Source organism: Equus caballus, chromosome 15 (assembly GCF_041296265.1).
Source record: "Equus caballus isolate H_3958 breed thoroughbred chromosome 15, TB-T2T, whole genome shotgun sequence".
NCBI classification, from domain to species: Eukaryota; Metazoa; Chordata; class Mammalia; order Perissodactyla; family Equidae; genus Equus; species Equus caballus.
This window is the reverse complement of record NC_091698.1, coordinates 83,004,685-83,023,864: the sequence shown is the minus strand read 5'-3', so window position 1 is coordinate 83,023,864 and position 19,180 is coordinate 83,004,685. Positions and strand designations below refer to the sequence as shown.

The following is a 19,180-nucleotide window of genomic DNA, read 5'->3' as shown; positions in this document are numbered from 1 at the left end:
AGTGATGGGCTATAAGTGGAAAAGGGAAAAAAAGCTGTAGAAACCAAGGTCCAAGCAAGTGTCGGGCAGTGAAATCAGGGGCCAGAATCCCTACCAGTGACTTTGGACAAGTCCCTTCATCTCAGCGGTCTCCCTCTTCTCATCTGTAAAACGGGGAACGTGCATTACATGGTCTCCCAGCTCTGAGTCTGTGCTTTACAAGTTTTTCTTTTTACTTTTAATCATACAAACAACAAATAATATATGAATGCATTCTTTTGGTAACAGTATCAGACATAACCGACAAAGCCCCCTCAACTCTAGTCCCCTCCCCGAAGAAATCACTGTTATCTGTACCTCTCAGAACTTTTTCTATGCATTTATGTACATATATGTGGCTATGAGTCTGTGACTTTGAGCTGAATGAGAAATGTTTGACACGGTGCTTTCCTGGTTGTAACAATATGGCTGAAGACAACGGTGCCCTAGCAGGAAAGTTTAGGAAGTGGGCTTCAGCTCCTACTTCTGCTGAGAACTATCATTTGCCCATTCAAGTAGGATTCAGTTCCTCAGTTTTAAGGATTGCTTATGAGACCCATGCCTTGGCCTTGTTCCCTGTGGGGATGTGAGATCCCAACAGCCACACCGCCTGCTTTCCCATGCACCCGAACGGCCCTGGAAAGGGCAGGGCAAGGGGCGAGTCCTGCCGTCTTTGATGTGAGCTCTCAGAAGGAGTGTGTCCAGCGTTGGTGCCCTCCGAGGGGCCTGCCTGGGTCCTGCTGAGTGTGGAGGAGAGACCCCCGCTCTGGGCACTTACGCTGGGGCAGGCGTCTTCCCCCTGTTGCCCGACCAGGATGTACAGCATGTCGTCCTTCTCCAGGTTGAAGATGCCCAGCACAGACACGCCGTGGGACCGCATCATGGTGTTCTTCCCGCCTTTCCCGCCAGCAGCTCCATAGCCCGAGATGCTGCAATGGAACAAAGCACATGGGCTCCTGCCCTGGTACAAAAACTGACCCCTTCCTGCCAACCCAGCAGCATCCAGTGGGCCAAGTGTACCACCGTCCCCATCCTGAGGGTTCCCACCCACATCAGCCCATGACGTCCCCAAGGAGGGTTCCTTTCCCCACTATCAGGAGAGGAAAGTGAAGTTTAGAGAAGAGGGCCAGGGAATTGCCTCACTCACAGAGCTAGGAAGATAAAGAACTAGTAAGGGGTGCAAGAGAGAAAGAGAGAGAGAAGAATGCGGGGGGCAGGGGGCAGGGAGGAGAGAGAGAGCAAGAGAGAGGAGGAGGACAGAGAGAGTCTATTAATGTGGGGTGTTGGGGTGATGGGGTCCTGGATACCTGGGATTTCCCAATATGGATTACTCTCCCTGTCCAAGATCAAAGACTCATGTGACCTTAGACAAGTAACTTAACATTCTGGTTCCACATCTGTCAAATGGGGATAAGAGAATGTATCTTCTAGCCCATGTGTGTTGTGAGGATTAAAGGAACTAAGACCCCAAATCTTAGAATTGTGGCTGGCACATGATAAGCACTCAATAAATATTTATGATTATTATTATTAATGGTGGAAGTAGCAGCAATTGACTTGATACAAAGTCTTAAAGTCTCCCCACGAGGTCTAGACACACAGTGGTCCCATGTAGAATGATAGAGGAGAGTGGTGTCTATGAGCACAGACTGTTTATTCCCACCCTGCCAGTAACTCCTTCTGGAGCAATATGTGTGCAGACAACAAACAACAAATCATGAGGAAAATAAAAACAGACTGTGAGGACACGGGATTATTTCTGCTGCCTCTTAGGTTGCTGAGATGAAGTCAAGCAAGGATGGGAAAAAAGAACTCAATTTGGTGAACTGTATCAGAAGAGCTATGTATCTGGAAGACAGCAAGGGGACCAACTGCAAATGCCACACCAGAGACCGGCTGCCAGGGAAAGGGAGTCAGGAGGTTTCCATGTCCCTGTGTATTCAGATCCAAGGTCCTTTACGAAAAGCTTCCAGGAAGAGATATAAGGCAGCTTTGCTCATGTGCACACAGGTGGCTTTTCCACCTATAATTCTAGGAAATATCCCACATTCCCAATGTGCGAGCGGCCTCCTGGGGGCTCTCCTAAGGTGGAGCTCAGGCCCTTTCTATAGAGACAAGCCTGGAGGGCTGGCTGACTGCTAACACGGAAGGTGAGGAACGGAGGTCTCCGTGGAGCGCAAAGGAGAGTCTGGTGCCCATCTCCCTGTCGGTGGCCAGGCACTGATTGGAGCCCCCTGCGAGCTGGCTGTGGCAGAAGGCTGTGTGCATAAGAGGAGACCTGAGATGTCTCCAGGCCCTCAAGGGGCTTACAAAGAAAGTGGGGTGACGGTCACAGTTATGAAATGAGAAATCTCGCCATAAGGGCGGCTATACTGGGGAGGCAAGGTGGAGGGACCAAAGGGCTCTGGGCTTCCATGATCAGAGCAGACCATTTCCTAGGTGTGTCCTCTCATAGTCCCAGCTTCTTTCTAGTCAAATAGAACCATGTCTGCTTTTATGAACCCACAGGGTAGTGGGGAGGTTCAACATCAAGAGATAATGGGGCAAAAGCTCCAAGAAAGTGGCAAATCTCTGCACAAACTCAGGGCCGTCAGGTGCTCAGGGCCCCTGAGGGAGATGGATGACTGACAGGAATGGGAGGCAGCGGCACACTGCAGGTCTTGGTTGGTTGTGGGGCTGGGGGGTGGAGTTTTGAAGTTGATTTCACTGTGGAGATGCTGGATGGGTTTGGACTCTCAGACGAGCAGAAAGAGGTGGAGGGCAGGAGTCTGGCTGTGTGAATGGAAGCGAAGAGGCAGTGGTGTGTCTGACTGCAGCAGGTGGCTGAAGTGGGGAGGCGGGGGTTGTGGGTCCACAGAGGGAAGTAGAGGTCAATTCCTGAGTATCCTATAGTGTGCCAGGCATGAACGCATATGGCATCCCCCAACAGCCATAAACAGAAGACGTTAGTCATCTCATTCGACAGGTGAGGAAACTGAGGCTCAGAGGGATTAAGTGACTCATCTGAGGCCACAAAGCTGATCAGTGGCAGCGGATCAGCTGGTCCAAACGCCCTACATTTCCTCTCCAATATGCTGCTGTGAGGCTCACATGGACGCACAATAAGCGTGGTTGTCTGAGAAGCTATTGTCCATCCTAATTCCTTCTGCCCCTCAGCCAAACACTTGCTCCTGACCCATTAGAAATGGAGAAGATGATAAGGACAATTAAAAAGCTGAGGAAAAAGAAAAGCTTATTGGTAAAAGGAAAGAAGGCAGAATTATTTAGCTCAGAGAAGGGAAGCCCGGGGTGAGGGGTGGTGAGAATGGTGGGGGTCTTAGAGACGGTGTAGAGTCCAGAGACAGCAAAGTGGACAGGCCCACCTCTGTTGTGCTCATGGCTCCGGGTTTCTGGGGCTTTGTCAGGTTGCATAAGAAAGTCTTTTCAACCTGAAGGTGTGTAGCTTGGAAAACTGCTGCCCGAGACGGAGTCCTTGTTCTGCCTACTCCAGCTTATGGCTGAGGGGTAAGTGGTACCCTTCTCATCCCTTTTTGCATCATTTGCATAGTCATCTGCATCAATCTGCATGCATTATGAATCATTCTGAACTCTTTCACATGTTTAAATTTAGCCAAATTATTATATTTCAGAAGTTGTTTGTTCCTGCCTAAGCCTTCTTTCCTATTTCTCCTGCCCCCAACCAAATCTGAATGCCAGCCCCATTGAGGTCTTGACCTAATTGTTGGCTGTGAGGTGGGGTGGAAAGAGCCCTGAGCTCTGAGTCATACGCTGGGTGCTCTGCTGGCTGTGTGACTTGGGGCAACTTTGGTTAACTTCTTGGAGCCTTAGCCTCACCTACTAAGAAAAAAAGAGAGGACAAGGACCCCTGGCCTCATGGGGATAAGTAGTGTATTTGAAAAGACTGCAAACCAATGCCAAGTGCAAGGTCAGACTCTGTGGGAGTCAGCACTCAGTAGAGAGTAGAGCTTGGCAACCAGGTGTCAGCAGCCGATTTTGCTTTCCTGTGCAGTGGCCTCAGGCCCACATTTCCAGCCTGGACTAGGGACTGCTTAAAGTCATGGGGAGCAGGCAACTGCCTGCCTGGACTAAGTGTGGGAAGCAGTCCTCTGTCATCAGCCCTCTGAGGCCTGAGGTCCCACCACAGAGCTTCACTCCTTTGGAAGCTTCTAGTTGCTACTACAAGGCTGATCTCCTCTGAAGTGGGCTGTGCCACAGTGAAAAAAGCATGGGCTTGAATGCAGATAGACCTGGATCCAGATTCCAGCTCTGTTACTCAGGGCCAGGAGCTGGGTGAGGCACCTCCGTCTCAGGTGCTGATCCTGTAACCCATCCACCCTGAGAGCCAGTGCCTTCTTAAATTTTCTATTTGAAGCACCTTGCTTACCTCCCCTGGTCCTGGCCCTGCTGGTGTTACTCACTAGCTGTGTGACCTTGGGTAGGTTATTTACCCTCTCTGAGCTCCAGTTTCCTCACCTATAAAAGGGGGATAACAATGTCTACCATGAAGGTTGTTGTGAGAATTAAATGAGATAATGTCTATAAAGGACCTAATTTAGTACCTAGAGGGTTGTCAGGGAGCAATAAATAGTGGCTGCTGTCCTGATGTACCCTGGTGAGCCTGGTGTCCATTCCTCTCCTAGCGGTGACTTCTGTGAAGCAGAAAGGGGTGAGTGAATGAGGCTTTGATTCCTAGAAAGAAGGACAGTAAGTGGAGCAGGGTGTGGCCAAGGGGGCCTGGGGTCAAGGCTGTTCAGTTTCACCAGGGACCCACCTCTCTGGGGAGCCAGTGGGAACACAGGCCAGCCTTGGCACTTCTGAAGACCCTGGAACCATATGAATCATGTTACACAAACTCGTGCCAGAATAATCACCTCAGTCTGAATCTCTGAAGCTTTCTCTCAATGCCTTGTAAACAATTTATTTTTGATGGTTGACAAATGACAACAAATTAATATACCTGCCACTCAAATGGGGACAATGACACGCAGTGGTTCCAATATACTGGAAATTACAAGATACTCTTCTCAACGAGCTGATGCTGTAATTTTTTTGTTTTTCCTCATCTAAATCCATGTCCCCTGGTCAGAATGGATGTTTATTGGATTTGTGTTTTGTATTATTGACTGTGAGCTATTGTTACCTGATGTAATTGAGTCGTGAATCTTTTTAAAACAAAGAATTAGCAGCAAATCAAAGTGGCTGCCTGCCGGATCATGAAATGAGAGCACAGCTGGTGTGCTGCACAACGGCGGTGTCGGCACCACACCTGCGAGAGGATGCTGGTGGGTGGTGGAGGGGAAGGAGCGAGTGGACACCACTTGGAGAAGCGTGGAGCACCTCATTTCTCTCCTGCACCCTGCTCTGGGCTCTGCCTCTAATTTCCAGTGGAACCTTGAGCCAGTTTTTTCCCTCCTCTGAGTCTCTGTTTCCTCCTCTGTGAAATCAGGTTAGTAAGATCCGCCCTGCTTATCCTAGCTGACAGGTTATCGTGAGAGCACAGGAGACGTGTGAGCGTGTACAGGGCTTGGTCAGTGGGAAATTACTGTTCAGATGTATAGTCGTATTATCCAGGTGGGACATTAGAGCCATCAGGAGACACCCTGGGGGTCAGTGGTGAAGGGCCAGCTGTGGAGGCATGTGCTCCTTGCTGCCCAAGTTCCATTCTGGATTGCACCAATGAGCAAGGCTCATCGTCCACTTCTTCCCTACAACTTTTTGACCAGCACAGCCCTAAGCGCCTGGGAATATCAGAGCTGGAAGAGATCTCAGTGACCTCTCTCTACAAACCCTCCCTCTCCAGAGGGGGCTCCTGTAGAGGGGGAAAGCACACTTTAAGGTCACGTGACATGGTGGTGGTAGAAGTTGGACCCAACTCCATTCTGCCTGCAGCCCATCTTAGCACAATCACTCATGCCTCTGACTTTCCTGCTCTGTGCTCTTCATGGCCATGGCTATCTGCACAATTACTTGGGCCACTGTTCATGCCCTGTGACTCTCTTCTACAAGTGTCTAGAACTTTATTGGCATTGTACACTGTTATCTAACTATTCTTCCCTGTGGTCTTTCCAAAGACTGTGAGGTTCCAGAGTCTCAGTCTTCTCTACAAGTCCTGCAGCACTTACTCAGAGCCCGGCACACAGTAGGAGCTCCATGGCTCAGTGCTCAGCACACAGTAGGAGCTCCATGGCTGTGGGTTGGGTTGAATGATGGTATCATACAGCTGCACACCCGGGTCCCTGGAGCCAGGTGGGGAAATGAGTGTCAGTGCTAGAGACTATCAGAAACAGCTGTAGCCCAGGTCAGCTGGCAGGATTTCCTGGCTCCAGCTGGGATCTGGGGCCTCTTGTACGTAATGTCTAAGGAATAAGTGAACCATGAGAGAACCGCCAACAGGAGCTGTGGGCTGTGCTTGACAAATGTTTTTATAGACGATCTGTATGTATGTGCGTGTATGTGGGAAAAGGGGAAAGGACTGGGAGGGCTAGGAAAGATGCTGAGCCCTAGAGAAGTAGGAAGGAAAGAAGGAAAGCTGAAGGGAGAGAGAGAGGGATAAAGAGGAGAAGTTAGGAACAACGAGAAATGGCCCCCGACGTCTTCTGAGTGTGGACTTTGTGAGGATGTCACCTAGAGAATTGCACTAAATCCCCAGCAGTCCTGGGAGCTGGGTTCTGTCAGTGGCTGTCTCTATTTTATGGTGAGGCTGAGGATCTTGTCCAGCCCAGCACATACCCCACAATCCACGCTTTTTGTGCTCCACTTCAGCCACTCACCTGCACGGCACACTCTAGATGTCATCAGTCAGAACTGTGACCCAGAAATCTCCCTTAATCAGGTGCCCCTCTCACCATTATCCTAATCCCCACCTGTCCTCCTCAATCAAGCTCCTTGAGATGGTAGCTGTCACTCATTGTCCTGGCTTCCTTAGACCCCAGGTATGCCTGTCATTCTGGGCATTGCCTCCTCCCCATCCTCCAATCATGCTGATTCTACCTCCCAAACACTTCTTGGCCCTACCCCTCCCCTCCATCCATGTTTTCCCTGCCCCGGTTTAGCCCTTTCTGACTCTTGCCTGCGTGACAGCAGCAGCCTTCCCTCTGCTCTCCCTGCCTCCAGGCTTGTTTCTCTCACAATCACACTCCAGCCATCACCTCAGGGAGCTAAAGGCACTTCGGAAGTGAGGTTCTAGCCCCAGGGCCAGGTCCTGCCTTGGCTCCTGCTGGATAGGCCTTGGCCCTGGTGCTCCTTGCGCCAGGAAGGCCCTCTCCTCTTCTTTGTAGACAGCTCCATCACCTGCAAGACTTAACTCCGGCGTCTGTCTTTGTGGAAGCCGTTCATGAGTTCATCCTTTCCCCTGGCCTCTGACAGCAGTGCCTGGTGTAAACCTCCCTCGTAGGCCTCTGCACCTCACACTGAAATGCTTTGTTCTTCCATCCACCACCCCCATTGGCTCGAGCTCCTCTTTGGCAGGGAGTGGATCTTGTTCATCTTTACATACTTTGTGTCAGGCCCAGTGTACTAAATAGGTGCTTACTATGGTCCACTGAGATTTGCAAGGCAGGAGAGGAGCAGTTCTGGACACCAGGACATAGGTACTTGGACAGAGTGACTGCATCACTTCTCCTGTTTTGACAGAGGAAGTGATGAATCCAGGGGAAGGGGAAGCCCAGGAAAGGAGGTGGGAAAGATGGGATTTAGGTGTTGCTCCTGAACCCCCACCCCAGCCTGTGGTCTCCTTCTCTGCAGCCTCTTCTTTCTCTCCCTCTTTCTGGGCTTCTACCTTCATGGTGGTGGGCAACGCAGTAGAGGGTGGGAGATGGGCCCAGGGTAAATGATCAGTTAAGAGTGCGGGTGCTTTCACCTGTATGCTTCCCTGAGGAAGCCCCAGGCAATCAGGGCCCCACCTTGGCATACTGTAGGTGCTTGATAAGTGTGAGCTCCCTTTCCTTCACCTCTCTAACCAGCAGGTAGAAGTCAGCTGGAGCAATAATAGAGCCAGGCCTTGGGCAGCAGCCAGACAGCACTAGCTGAGTGCCCACACTCATCAAGGAATAGATGGACTCCCTAAGAAATGCTCCCAACCTTTCTGTTTCCAAGAAGGTTTTTCGCACGTCCTCTAGTGTGTCCCATATTTATCTCACTAGATTAGCTGCACTTACTAAATAAGAATCAGTTAATATGGAGAAAATGTCTTCCAGAGAAAGGGCACTTGACTTAATATGGATAGTCCCACTTGGGGACATTTTGATGGGGTCTGAAAAGCAAGTCATTAAATGGTCTGCTTCTTTGATTACTAAGCTATGTGACCAGTAGACATTATTGCCCAAGCCCTGGGCCTCACCCAAGGTCAAGGGTAAGGTGAGGGTCAGGAATATCTGTTATAGCCTTTATTGGGTTAAAAAACAAGGACTCGACAACAACAACAACAATAAAAAACCCAAACTAATGTTTTTCCATTTTGCTTCTCCCATTTTGATATGGTGCTATCTCAGGCCAGTTCAACACAGTCTCATAGATCAAAATGTCCCCATTACCAATTTGGACACTTCAAAGTATCCTGCTTTAACATAAAAATGGCTCCTCGTGTATGTTTTCAGTGAGTATTCACCAGGCAACGCTGGGGTCTGTGAGCTAGTCTCAATATTCCAAAGAGAGAAATGGAGACAGTTCGCCTATTTGGGCTGGGATTATATCAATGCAGTGTGGCAATATTCATGGAGGTCAGAAACCCGGCTAGACTTAGATATGGCTGTGATTAATTTAAAAAATGGGAAAATGAATTAATTATTATTTAATAAGTGCAGTTTGGCAGGCAAAATCTTTCACACCCTGGGGCCCATTTGAAGAAGTCAGAAAAAAAGCACTTTGAAGCAGAGAAGTTAAGTACTACTGTCTGTGGGATCAATCTGTTCCTGGAATGCCGTCTGGCTGCTGCCTGCTGCCTGCCACTGTCGTTGCTCTAGCCCCACAGGCCAGGGAGCAGGCAGCACGTGCAGCGTTGTGTGAGGCACTTGTATATGATCTTCACAACCCGCTGAGCTGGTGTTAGTAACCCCCCAACCCCCTTTACAGATGGGAAAACAGAGTCTCAAGAAATTACATAACCTGCCCAAGTTTAGAAGTGAGTCTGATCCACACTGTCTCAGGGGAATGCAGCCCAATAGGACCTCCAAACGTGGTACCTCCTGTTTATCAATCTTTCTGAGAGAGACAGCAAGGGACTTCTAGCCAGGCTGGCTTGGGAGTTGCCCTGAGCAGGGATAGGACAATGGGTCTTGTTGGGGATTACTGTTGACATCGCTGTCTGCCTTACAGCTCCTCTGCTTTCTTCTTCACGTTGTTTTTGTGTATGGGCATCTGCACCCAGGGCTTGGCTGACCACTATCCCTTCGGGTGGTGGGGCCTCCCCTCCCAGGCTCTCATTTCCAGATGCTCCTGGGGTGGGTGGTGCGTGATTCCTATGCCTACCCCGCTTCCCATTCCTCCTGTCCCCTGCATGACTCTCAGAATCCAGGTGTGAGTTTCAGTGGAAAGAACACACAGACTTTGATCCAGAGGGCCCTGGGTTCAAATTCCAGCTCTGTCACTGATTGATTGGCCTTAGATTTGTTGCTAAGCTTCTCTGACTCCAGTTTCCTCATATGGAAACAAGGGACTATTAATAATAACAATAATAACGACATCTGCCTCACTGCTGAAAGGAGGAGAATTACCCGGTGGGTCCTCAGCAAACATTCATCCCCTTCTCTCTGGGACAGTGGATCAGTGGATGGCCCAGACAGGAAGGGAGGCCTGACCCGCTCAGTGTGGCGGGGCCAGGGGTGCTGGTGTCTTCAGCCATTTACTGGGGATGTGTGGGATCTAGAACAGCTAATCTGATTGCAGCCAAACCTTGTTACTCCATTCCTGCCTAGAATGTCATTTAAAAAGCACTTAGGGCTGTCCCTGAAATGCGAAGCGTGTTTACACTGAGGTCCCAGGGGTGAGGCTGCACAGAAAACAGGGCAGCTGGAGAGGCCCCTTTCCTTCCCAGGAGGCTGAGGATGTGCTGGGGGCTGGGGACTGCAGGAAGGGAAGGAGAGCTCACTCCCCACTGTGTTCAGCCTCTGGGGGGCGTTCACACCAACATCATAATTATGATGCTTCCTGTTTAAACAGCCTGGCTGCGTTCAGTGGAAGGAGCCGCAGGGAGGCTGCATCTCAGAAGTCTGGGGTTGGAGGTGATTTCTGGACTGTGTGACATGGGGAGGCTCCTGATTCTCTGGGCTTCAGTTTCCTCATTTGTCAAATGAGGATTGCAGCACTGGCCTTGCCTACGCCATCGAGCTGTGTGAGGACTATAGTCAAGGGTTTGACGGAACTCGACGGTTCTCAGGGGCTGCATCAGCAGCATCGGGGAACTTGTTAGAAATTCATGTTCTTGGACCCTACTCCAGACCTACAAAACCAGATGCTCTGCGAGTGGGGCCAGCAATCTGTGTTCCAACCAGCCCCTCACTCATTCCAATGCCTTCTCAAGGTTGAGAAGCACTGGTCTAAGCCTTGCCATTAGCTTTGCTTAGCTACATGGCCTGGAAGAGTTGGGCCTCCTCTAGCCTGGCCTTGCTCTAGCAGAATACTGCAGGGTTGGGGTTGGGTATGGGAGAAGAGTTCGAGAATAGTTGCTTTACTTGCTCACAATGAACGCTCAGGAAAGGAGGATCAAACATAAGAATATCACTTTTTACATGCATCATACTTCTGTTTCCCAAACATTTTTACATGCCCTGCCTCATTTGAACAGCATCAAGTAATACTCAAAGAACAGCCCACCATAACTATAATTATTAATAATAAAGACAAAGAGTGTTCTGAAGCTATCTCATGTATGCATATCATCTCCACAAATAGTCTGTGGGCTCCTTGAGGATGGAGAACACATCTTCCTTTGTTGCCATATTTCATTACCCGAAATCTCCGCATTACCAGCCCTTACATCCCACTGTGAGCCAGAGTCTGTGGCCTCTGAGCCTTGGCGTGCTGGGTACCCTGGGGGCATGCACCCACAGGCAGGACCCTAGTCCTCTTCAGGAGGGTTGCATCTGCCCCTTGGCCTCCCCCTCCCCCATACGCACCTGTAGGTGTCGGTGGCTGGCACCTTCCAGGTCTGGATGCCCTTCAGGGGGCCCTCGCTCCCCACCACCACGCTCAGGTTGGAGTTCCGGTAGGCGTTGTTGCACTGGGCCTGCGTGGGGCCATGGGGCCCGCTGGCCCCGCACGTGGTGAAGAGCCAGTGAACTGCAGCACAAGAGGAAAGGCAGTCACTCTCTTGGCCTGGATGTCCCTCCTTCCAGATTCTCCCTGGGCTGCCTCTGAGCTGTCCGCCCCATGGCCCCAAACCCACATTCCAAGACGGCAAGATCGGGGCAAGAAATACTGAACAGTCATTAAAACTGGAAACTTCTGTCGAAGATCTACTATGCACTGGGCCCTGGGGCAGATATGAGGGGAGAGTACAGATGGAGTAGACTTGGATCCTGGCTGTAAGAAGCTTACAGCCTGCTAAGGGAGACCAACAGGGATGCAACCCGCCACGATGCAGGGCAGTAAAAAAAGCCCTAGGATGGCCTGGCTAATACTGCACTGTGAGAGTTCTGAGGAGGGAGAGATGACCCCCTTCAGGTGAGACAGACATGGGCAGCAACTGGGTCCTCTCCTGCTTTCTCACTGAGTCCAGCACAGTGCTGGACAAAGAAGAGGCACTCCATCTGAGCTACTGTGACTGCATCTAACCTGCTCTCAAGGTCTGACATCTGCATACAGGATCCTCTTAGCTTGGAGAAGATCAAAAGAGTAACCCGGATGCAGAGTCAGCTCCGTGACCCTCCGGTGGCCCGGGGACCCAGGACAGTGTGGGAACATGAAGTCTTGTACTCTTGGCTAGTGTCTTTGTCTACCTGTCAGGCCCTCAAAAGGGCTCAGCCTCTGTATTCAGCAGCATTAGGGTATCAAAATGCAATGAAAGCAATTTTCAGGCTCTCAGTGTAACAGAGAGTGTAAAAAATGGGGAAGCAGGGCACATTCGTCTTTGGTGCATGCCACCACTTCCTGGTGCTCTGTCCTCACCTGGAGGACCCAACGTCCTTAGGTGGTCTTCAAAGGGTGCCTCAGGAACACTCAGCACACTCCACCCCTCCACCACCACTGGGCCATTTCCTTTCAAACTTTCTGTCTTTGAGCTGGGCTAGACCTTGGGGAGTTGTCTGATTTCATGCTGGCCAGAATTCTAATAGTTTTACAATCTATAAAAACTTTGAGAAAATGTTCTTGATAAGTTACTTTTACTTAAGGTACAAAAATCTCATTATAAGGTTGCAGAAATTATTTCTCTTTAAAGAGATTAAGTCAAATTCTATCTACAGAAAATTATGGAGAAATTAATTTGGGTGTACATAGCTCTATTCACTAAAATATTGAAGCAAACATTTTTTGAAAACTTTCAACTAATTTAGTGATGCAAATATGAAAGATTGTTGAGTTGCTAATTATAAGCAATCAGACTGAAATTATGCTAGGCAGTTTGATAATCTGAAAACTGGGCCAGTTGTGATGGGCTTTTGTGACACTTCCCTGGCCCCGAGGCCAGGAGACTGAAGTTCTAATTGGGGTTCCAACACACACGGCTACTCAACACGGAGTACTCAACTCTTTTCTCAGCTTTATTTTTTCCAAATGAAGATGTTGATTTCTATTTGGTTTCTGAAGGTCATTTCAAAGGCAAGAAGATGATGAATCCATTCGTCTTTGGTGTGAATGGCTGACTGTTAATTTTCTGATCTACGTATTTTAAAGAGTTAACCCGTTAATTTAAAGGACTAACTGTAGTGAGGGCATCGTAGCAGAGCTCTCTTGGCCTGTTGCCCTTTTACCCTCCCCAGTGCCCGAATCACATGTGTGGGCTGTGCCAGAGGGATGAAGTGGAAAGGACACAGGCTTTGAAGTCAGCCAGAACACCAGGGAGTGGGGGCAGCTTCATCACGTGTTGGTTGTGGGACCTTGATAGAGTTCCTTTGTCTATAAAAAGGGTTGGATTAGCATGAGTATTAAAGGAAGCACGTGGTATGAATGGTCACTGTAAAGTCCAAAACTCTAAAAATATGAGTGTGTCAATGACTCCTGCTTACACCCAAGATGTGCTGTTCCTGACAATGGGAAATGTGGCCAGGGGAGTTTTTATCAAATAGGTCCCTTGCCAGCAGCACCTATAAATTTAAACTTGGTGAGTTGGGGATGAGGATGGGGACAAGGAAAAAAAGAAGAGCTCAGAAAGGGAGTTGAAAAATCTACTCCTTCCATGATCTTGAGCTCCTTGAAGCCTATTCTGCAGATCCTGTCTGTGCCTGCAGCAAAGAGCCTGGATTTGGGGGCAGCCTCGTCAATCTGGGGCAGAAGCATGGTAGTTTATTTACTTAATTCAGTCCTGGAAATGAAGGAAAAAAATACATGTACACACACATACACACACATATATTTTTCTCAAGAATGTGCTGAGGAAGAAAGCTGACTGTATGGGCTTTGCACCCTCACTGAACATCCTACCCTCAGCCTAGGTTAACGTTGCTCTGAGGGTTCTCAGACATTCCCAGAGATGCTGGGCTTCTACTTCTTGGCCAGGTGGGGCATTTGGTGAGGTAGGAAGAGGAGCATGAGCTTTGGATCCAGATGGGTCAACCTTTCTCTTCCTGGATTTTGCCCCTGACTAGCTGTGTAGACCTCAGCATTAGTTTAGAAAGTGCGTAACTTCCTGTTCAATTTCTCACTCTTGGAAGCAGAGACACCCAATCTCAAGATTTATGTTCTTCATTCCATAAAGGAGGGACTCTAGGGCTGTTTTTTAATAAAGGGACTAGTGTTTTCCCAACTCAGTGGACATATATTAGTCTCAGGTGGTTTCTACACACAAAATTTGGTTTTTATTTTCAACAATTTCTGATGGAAAGTCCAGAGAGGGAATTCTTTCTGAAGTGGATTCCGTGGGAACAGAGGATTTGCCATTCCAGGTCAGACCCATGATTCATTCAGCCAGAATTCTGTTGCTCCCAGCAGCCTTCAAGGCATAGTGGTCCTCCCTGCTCCCTCGGATGGCGTTGACCCTCATAAATCTGCTCAGAGTTGTTTGGAATCAATTTATGTGTCCAGCCAGCACCACCTCTCAGGGGTAGGGGTTTCTGAGTTTATTGCCCATTGTGCAAAGGTTGTCTTGCCTCTTATGTGTGTGGGATTGTCTTGCTCAAACTTCGTCCCATTGTTTTCCTCTGTTCTTTCTGTCTGGAATCTCATAGATATCACGGAACGTCACAGCAAGCTGGGACCTTGGAGATCATTGAATTGGGTGTTTCCCAAATCACCTGAGGACTTTTAAAAATACAGATTTCAGGGCTTGGAGCTTCAGATTCAATAGATCCTAGGTTGGGGTGAGGGTGGAGGCAATACTTGCATCATGTAAAAACCTTCCCAGATGAATCAACCAAATTTGTGAACTAGTCCCACCTACTTCACTATCCAGATGGAGAGAAAACATTCCAGAGAATGGAAGTGACTTTTCTGAGTAAGTCAGCATTGAAGAAGAAACCAAAACTGGGGGTTCCTCCTTCTCTGTCCAAGGATCCTTCGGTGGTGATCAAACCCTTCCCAGCTTTCTGCCCTGAAGACTTCTAGACTTTTCAAGTTGTCCCTACATGAGTTCCTGATCCCCGTGTCCTTCTCAGGACCTTCTTTAATGCAAGAATCTGCTTTTCTGAGTTGAGGTCACCAGAACTGTGGGTTCCTGTGGCTTTGTATAAGGGGACAATGGCTCTTCTGCCTTATTGCTAGTGTGTCTCTGAAGGGACACTGTCTAACACAGTGTTGGCCTCCCTCAGCTGAACCTGGGTTGAGGCTTGCTGGGAACAGATTATAATAATTTCCAGATCCTTACCTGAGGGGCGAACTATTGCTCTGTGCCTGGAATTGCTCTGGGCCTAGGAGGGCCCCATAGGAGGCCCCTGGAACAGGGAACCCTGGGAGCAGGAAGGGTCTGGCAGGTACTTCAGGCAGCGTAGGCATGAGATCAGTTCTAAGCTAAGGCAGATAGAGTTAGAACCTACCATTTGCAGAAGTGTCTGTGGGTAGAAGGCATTGGGTACAACTTTGTAGATAAAGCAGTCAGGTTCAACACCTGAGAGGCAAGAGAATTAGTGACAGTGGTTCCAGAGGGCAGGAGAAGCCAAGAGGAGATTTGATCCCCAGGTAGAAGCTATTTGTTTCCTGACTTGTCTTACGCCTCCTTCTGGGTGTGGGCAGCCCGGAACCTTAGACCCCTGAGAGGTAAATTCTACCCACAAAGGGGGCAACCTCTCAATATTTATTGTGCACCTAATACAAGCCAGACACTGCGTTTTTACATATGTATTAAGTGTCTTCACACTTGCTTCTCAGTCCTGAAGGTACCCCCTTTATAAACCAGCAAATTCAAGTTTAGAGAAGCTAAGTGAGTAGCTTGCAGCGCAGAGTGGATAACTGGTCAAGCCAGGAATTAAACGTAGATCTTCTGAGCCGAAGCTCAAGGCTTGACAATGTGCCAGGATCACCAGGAAATCCTCATGGAAACTTTCTGCGAGTCTGGGTTTTTTTCTTCTAAATCCTTGAGCCTAGGGCTCATTTACAGCCAGGACAGACCATACCAAGGTGGCTCAGAGTCTGGGCAGGCCACCGTGAGGGAACAGGTGAAGGCCTGGTCAGGGTACTGTGGTAGGTGGACCCTCAGCCCCGAAAGCCCCACAGTGGTACCAATAGTAGCTTAGCCTATCAGTGAGTGGGCTTTAGGGGGTCACAGGCACAAGCCAGGGAAAGCAGGTGCTCAGCTTCAGGATCTGGTCCCCAGAGAGGCCATGGGGAGCCAGGAGGTGTCAAATGGGAAGTCCAGTAACTGGAATGTTTACAAGGTCAGGAAGCAGAGATATAAGAGAAAGGGATTGGGTCATTGGTAACAAGGCAAACGCTTGGTTTCTGAAGAGAAGATCAAGGTCACAGTGAGACCAGCAGTGAGTAAGGCTTGATGCTAAACTGCCAATCTGAGAGTACAAGGGTCCTCATATTTCCCCAGTGGAGAGTCTACACTGGTCCCCGAGGCTCTGTGGAGCTGTAGGAGGATCAAATGTCCTTCAAGGAGGAACCTGGATTGGAGGCAGGGGAGGGAGGAAGCCTGGCTCTTTCCTCCTCTCTTACTTAAGAAATGATTGCATTAAAACTCATTTATGAAAGAAAATATATAAGAGAACTACTTTATCTTGTTCTTATACCATACACTGGAAACCTAGTTTAATACTCATTCACATCTAAATTGTATAAAGAACCCCCAAACATCAAAATACTGATTGCTTATAGGCATCTGAGTGAAGAAAAATCCATTAAGCCGTGGGTTTCATTTTAAGTATATTGCAGCACCCTCCAAGAAGAAACAAATCAATTAGTAATACACAGCACAATGCTAAAAAAAAATAGGCTAGACAGCGATTGTACTGGTTTTATTACTGTTGCTAAGCCATCTCATCTGCTCAATTGAATGCAAAGAAATAAAGCGTGATACAAAGGAAAATAAGTTCTCAACTATCACTATTAATCACAATAATAAGGATCTGCCTCACGCTGAAGGCCTGTGTGGTTATACCACAGAAAAGACTCAATGGCTTATGTGAATCTTTTGTGCATTTTGATTCTGATCCATGGAATTGAATTTTATCCATATCTATTGAATGAGCTGAACTTTGTGGAAGCTGTGGGATATTGAACCATTTTGATGGCCATCATGGATCCCATTAAAAAAATCACGATCAAAATCCAAGTAAACATAATCATTCCATCCATAGATGTATATGATGCCATTTTTTATTACGAATTGGAAAAAGTAACTTTTTTTGAGTACATGATGAAAATTAACAAATTGTTCTCCTTATTAAGGTGAAATGAAAATAATATAATAATGTAGCCATTGTGAGGTTAAAACATTTCTACCAACTGTTTCGACTCCTTAAAAACAGAGCAGTGTCCCCTAGATATGTGATCAATGTCTGATCATTGCTTTCTTTTTTTGATTTTAGCAGGTGTTGAAGTTTAATGTCTAGGTCCATTTATTTATTGAGAGCTGCAAAATAATGATATTCAAATTATATTATTTTTACTTCTTAGTTGGAATATACAGCATTTATAAAGAGATGTTTCCTCTCATCTACTATTGGTTACCCAGTGGTATAGTTCATATAGGAAAGGCAGGATAAATGCTCAATTCTTTCTCCTTATTTGCAGTTTTCAAGATAATGACTTGGTTCTCTATCATCCTCTGAGGTTGACCAATTAGTTCTTCTTATGTTATGAATCCATGAATTTAAATATATTTTTGAGTTTTAACTAATCACAATTATTATGCTTTATAAGCTCAAATTGTCACATTTTTGGTCAGTGATAGCTTCCTGAGTTGTTTTGCTTCCGTGCTATCTGGTGTGATGAAATGTTCCTTCCCCACACCTGGACTCAGACATTTTCTCAAAAGCCTTTTCTTTTAGTGGAAAAAGGTATTTTAATTACACAATCTAGGTGCTATAGACACATTGCTACTGGCTTGGGGATAGTTTCTAGGCTTCTTTAGTGGACAGAGCTAGGAAATATATATGTATGGGTATATATGTATTTCAGTACAAACATATATATATGAAATACACACAGGTATATGACAAAATACCTCATGAGCTCACATTGATACCTCAAATTCAGGACTACAGGGTTTTTAATTTAACCTCTTCTATATTACATCTGTATTTCTTTTTCCACAAATCCTTGATAATCTTGGTTCTCAAGAACACAGGTGATAATAGAATTAGAATATTCTGTAATTATTTATTTACTTTTTATCCTTCATTATATACACAATAGTATCAGAGTAACAACACTACTACCATACGATCATCAATATAAAAACTGAGATCTGTTAAAAATTTTTTTGGTATATGTGCTCTCCATTTTCCTGTAATTCATTGAAGTTGAACTCTATCTGCACTGTTGGGGCATACTGCCATTACATATGACTCTCTTTCCTATTTAGTCCTTAGTTAGTCTTACTTCTGTAAGTATTATATGTTTAGTGCTCTTATCAGACATGTTGATGTATCTTTAGTCATTTTGATTGTCTGAAGCTTGTTTTCAACTAGATTCCTTAGGAAAGTCTCACGGGAGCAATATTGCTTGAGTTCTTGGATGTTGACAATATTTTTTTCCTTTGAGTATATTAAATATGTTACTCCATTTTCTTCTGGTATAAAGTATTACTGTCAAAAACTCTGACGATAATCTAAATTACGTTCTCTAATAAATAATTTGCTGTTTTTGCTTAGGTGCCTAAAGTTTTTTTTTTTTTTCTTTAAGGTTCAGCAATTTTACTAGAGTATCCTTTGGCATTGCTCACCCTGGGTCAACATTCTCAGATTCACAGTGTGCTCTTCCATAAGTAGTTTCAATCAGAAAAATTTTCTTGAATTACAGCTTTCCGTATCTGTTTTGTTTCTCTTGGTTTTCTTCCTCAGGCGCTCCTCTTATCTAGATGTTCGATCTTCTTTGCCTATCTTTGATGTATGTCATCTTTAAAAAAATTTTCTCTTTTCACCTTGTATTTCTTGTAAGGCATTAACTATTGTGTTTATTAGCTCATGTTCTTTTTAATTTAGTCTTCATTTCTGAAATTATTTTTTCCTTTTATTTCATATTATTTTCTGAGTTCTACCGCTTAGTTTTTGATCTTTTGTTATACTGATTCATGTTATTTTTCATGTCTTGTATCATTGTTTTACTGTCTTTTAGCTCACTTTGAGATAGAATGCTACAATTTTGATCTATTCTGGGCACGCCTTTTTGGTATGTTTTCATTTTTCTGGGGTGTTAATTCTGTCCTCTATGCTCTTCTTAAAATTCTTATTGTAATTTTGGATGGGATTTGATTTTAATACTTCTCCATTATGCATTTTTATATGAAATTAGCTTTCTAGAAGTTTTAGGGCTCAGGAGATTTCTAATTTCACAGGGCTCCCTCTACACATTTTTCCATATGGTGTTTAAAAAAAAGTCAGTTTGCGTTCTGATGTTTCTGGCTCTGTTTGTT

General features: G+C 46.6%; 1 protein-coding gene across 2 annotated transcripts in view; it reads right to left on the bottom strand.

Annotated features, from left to right (window-relative positions):
* The window catches only part of ALK (ALK receptor tyrosine kinase), a 655,114-nt gene that overhangs the window by 45,658 nt on the left and 590,276 nt on the right, over nt 1-19,180 (bottom strand). For both annotated transcript variants that reach the window (XM_070235623.1, XM_070235624.1), the window contains exons 12-13: nt 11,130-11,292; nt 797-947 (exon numbers count right to left, since the gene is read on the bottom strand). In XM_070235623.1, the coding sequence (XP_070091724.1) occupies nt 797-947; nt 11,130-11,292 (314 nt within the window). The remainder of the gene's footprint in view (nt 1-796; nt 948-11,129; nt 11,293-19,180) is intronic.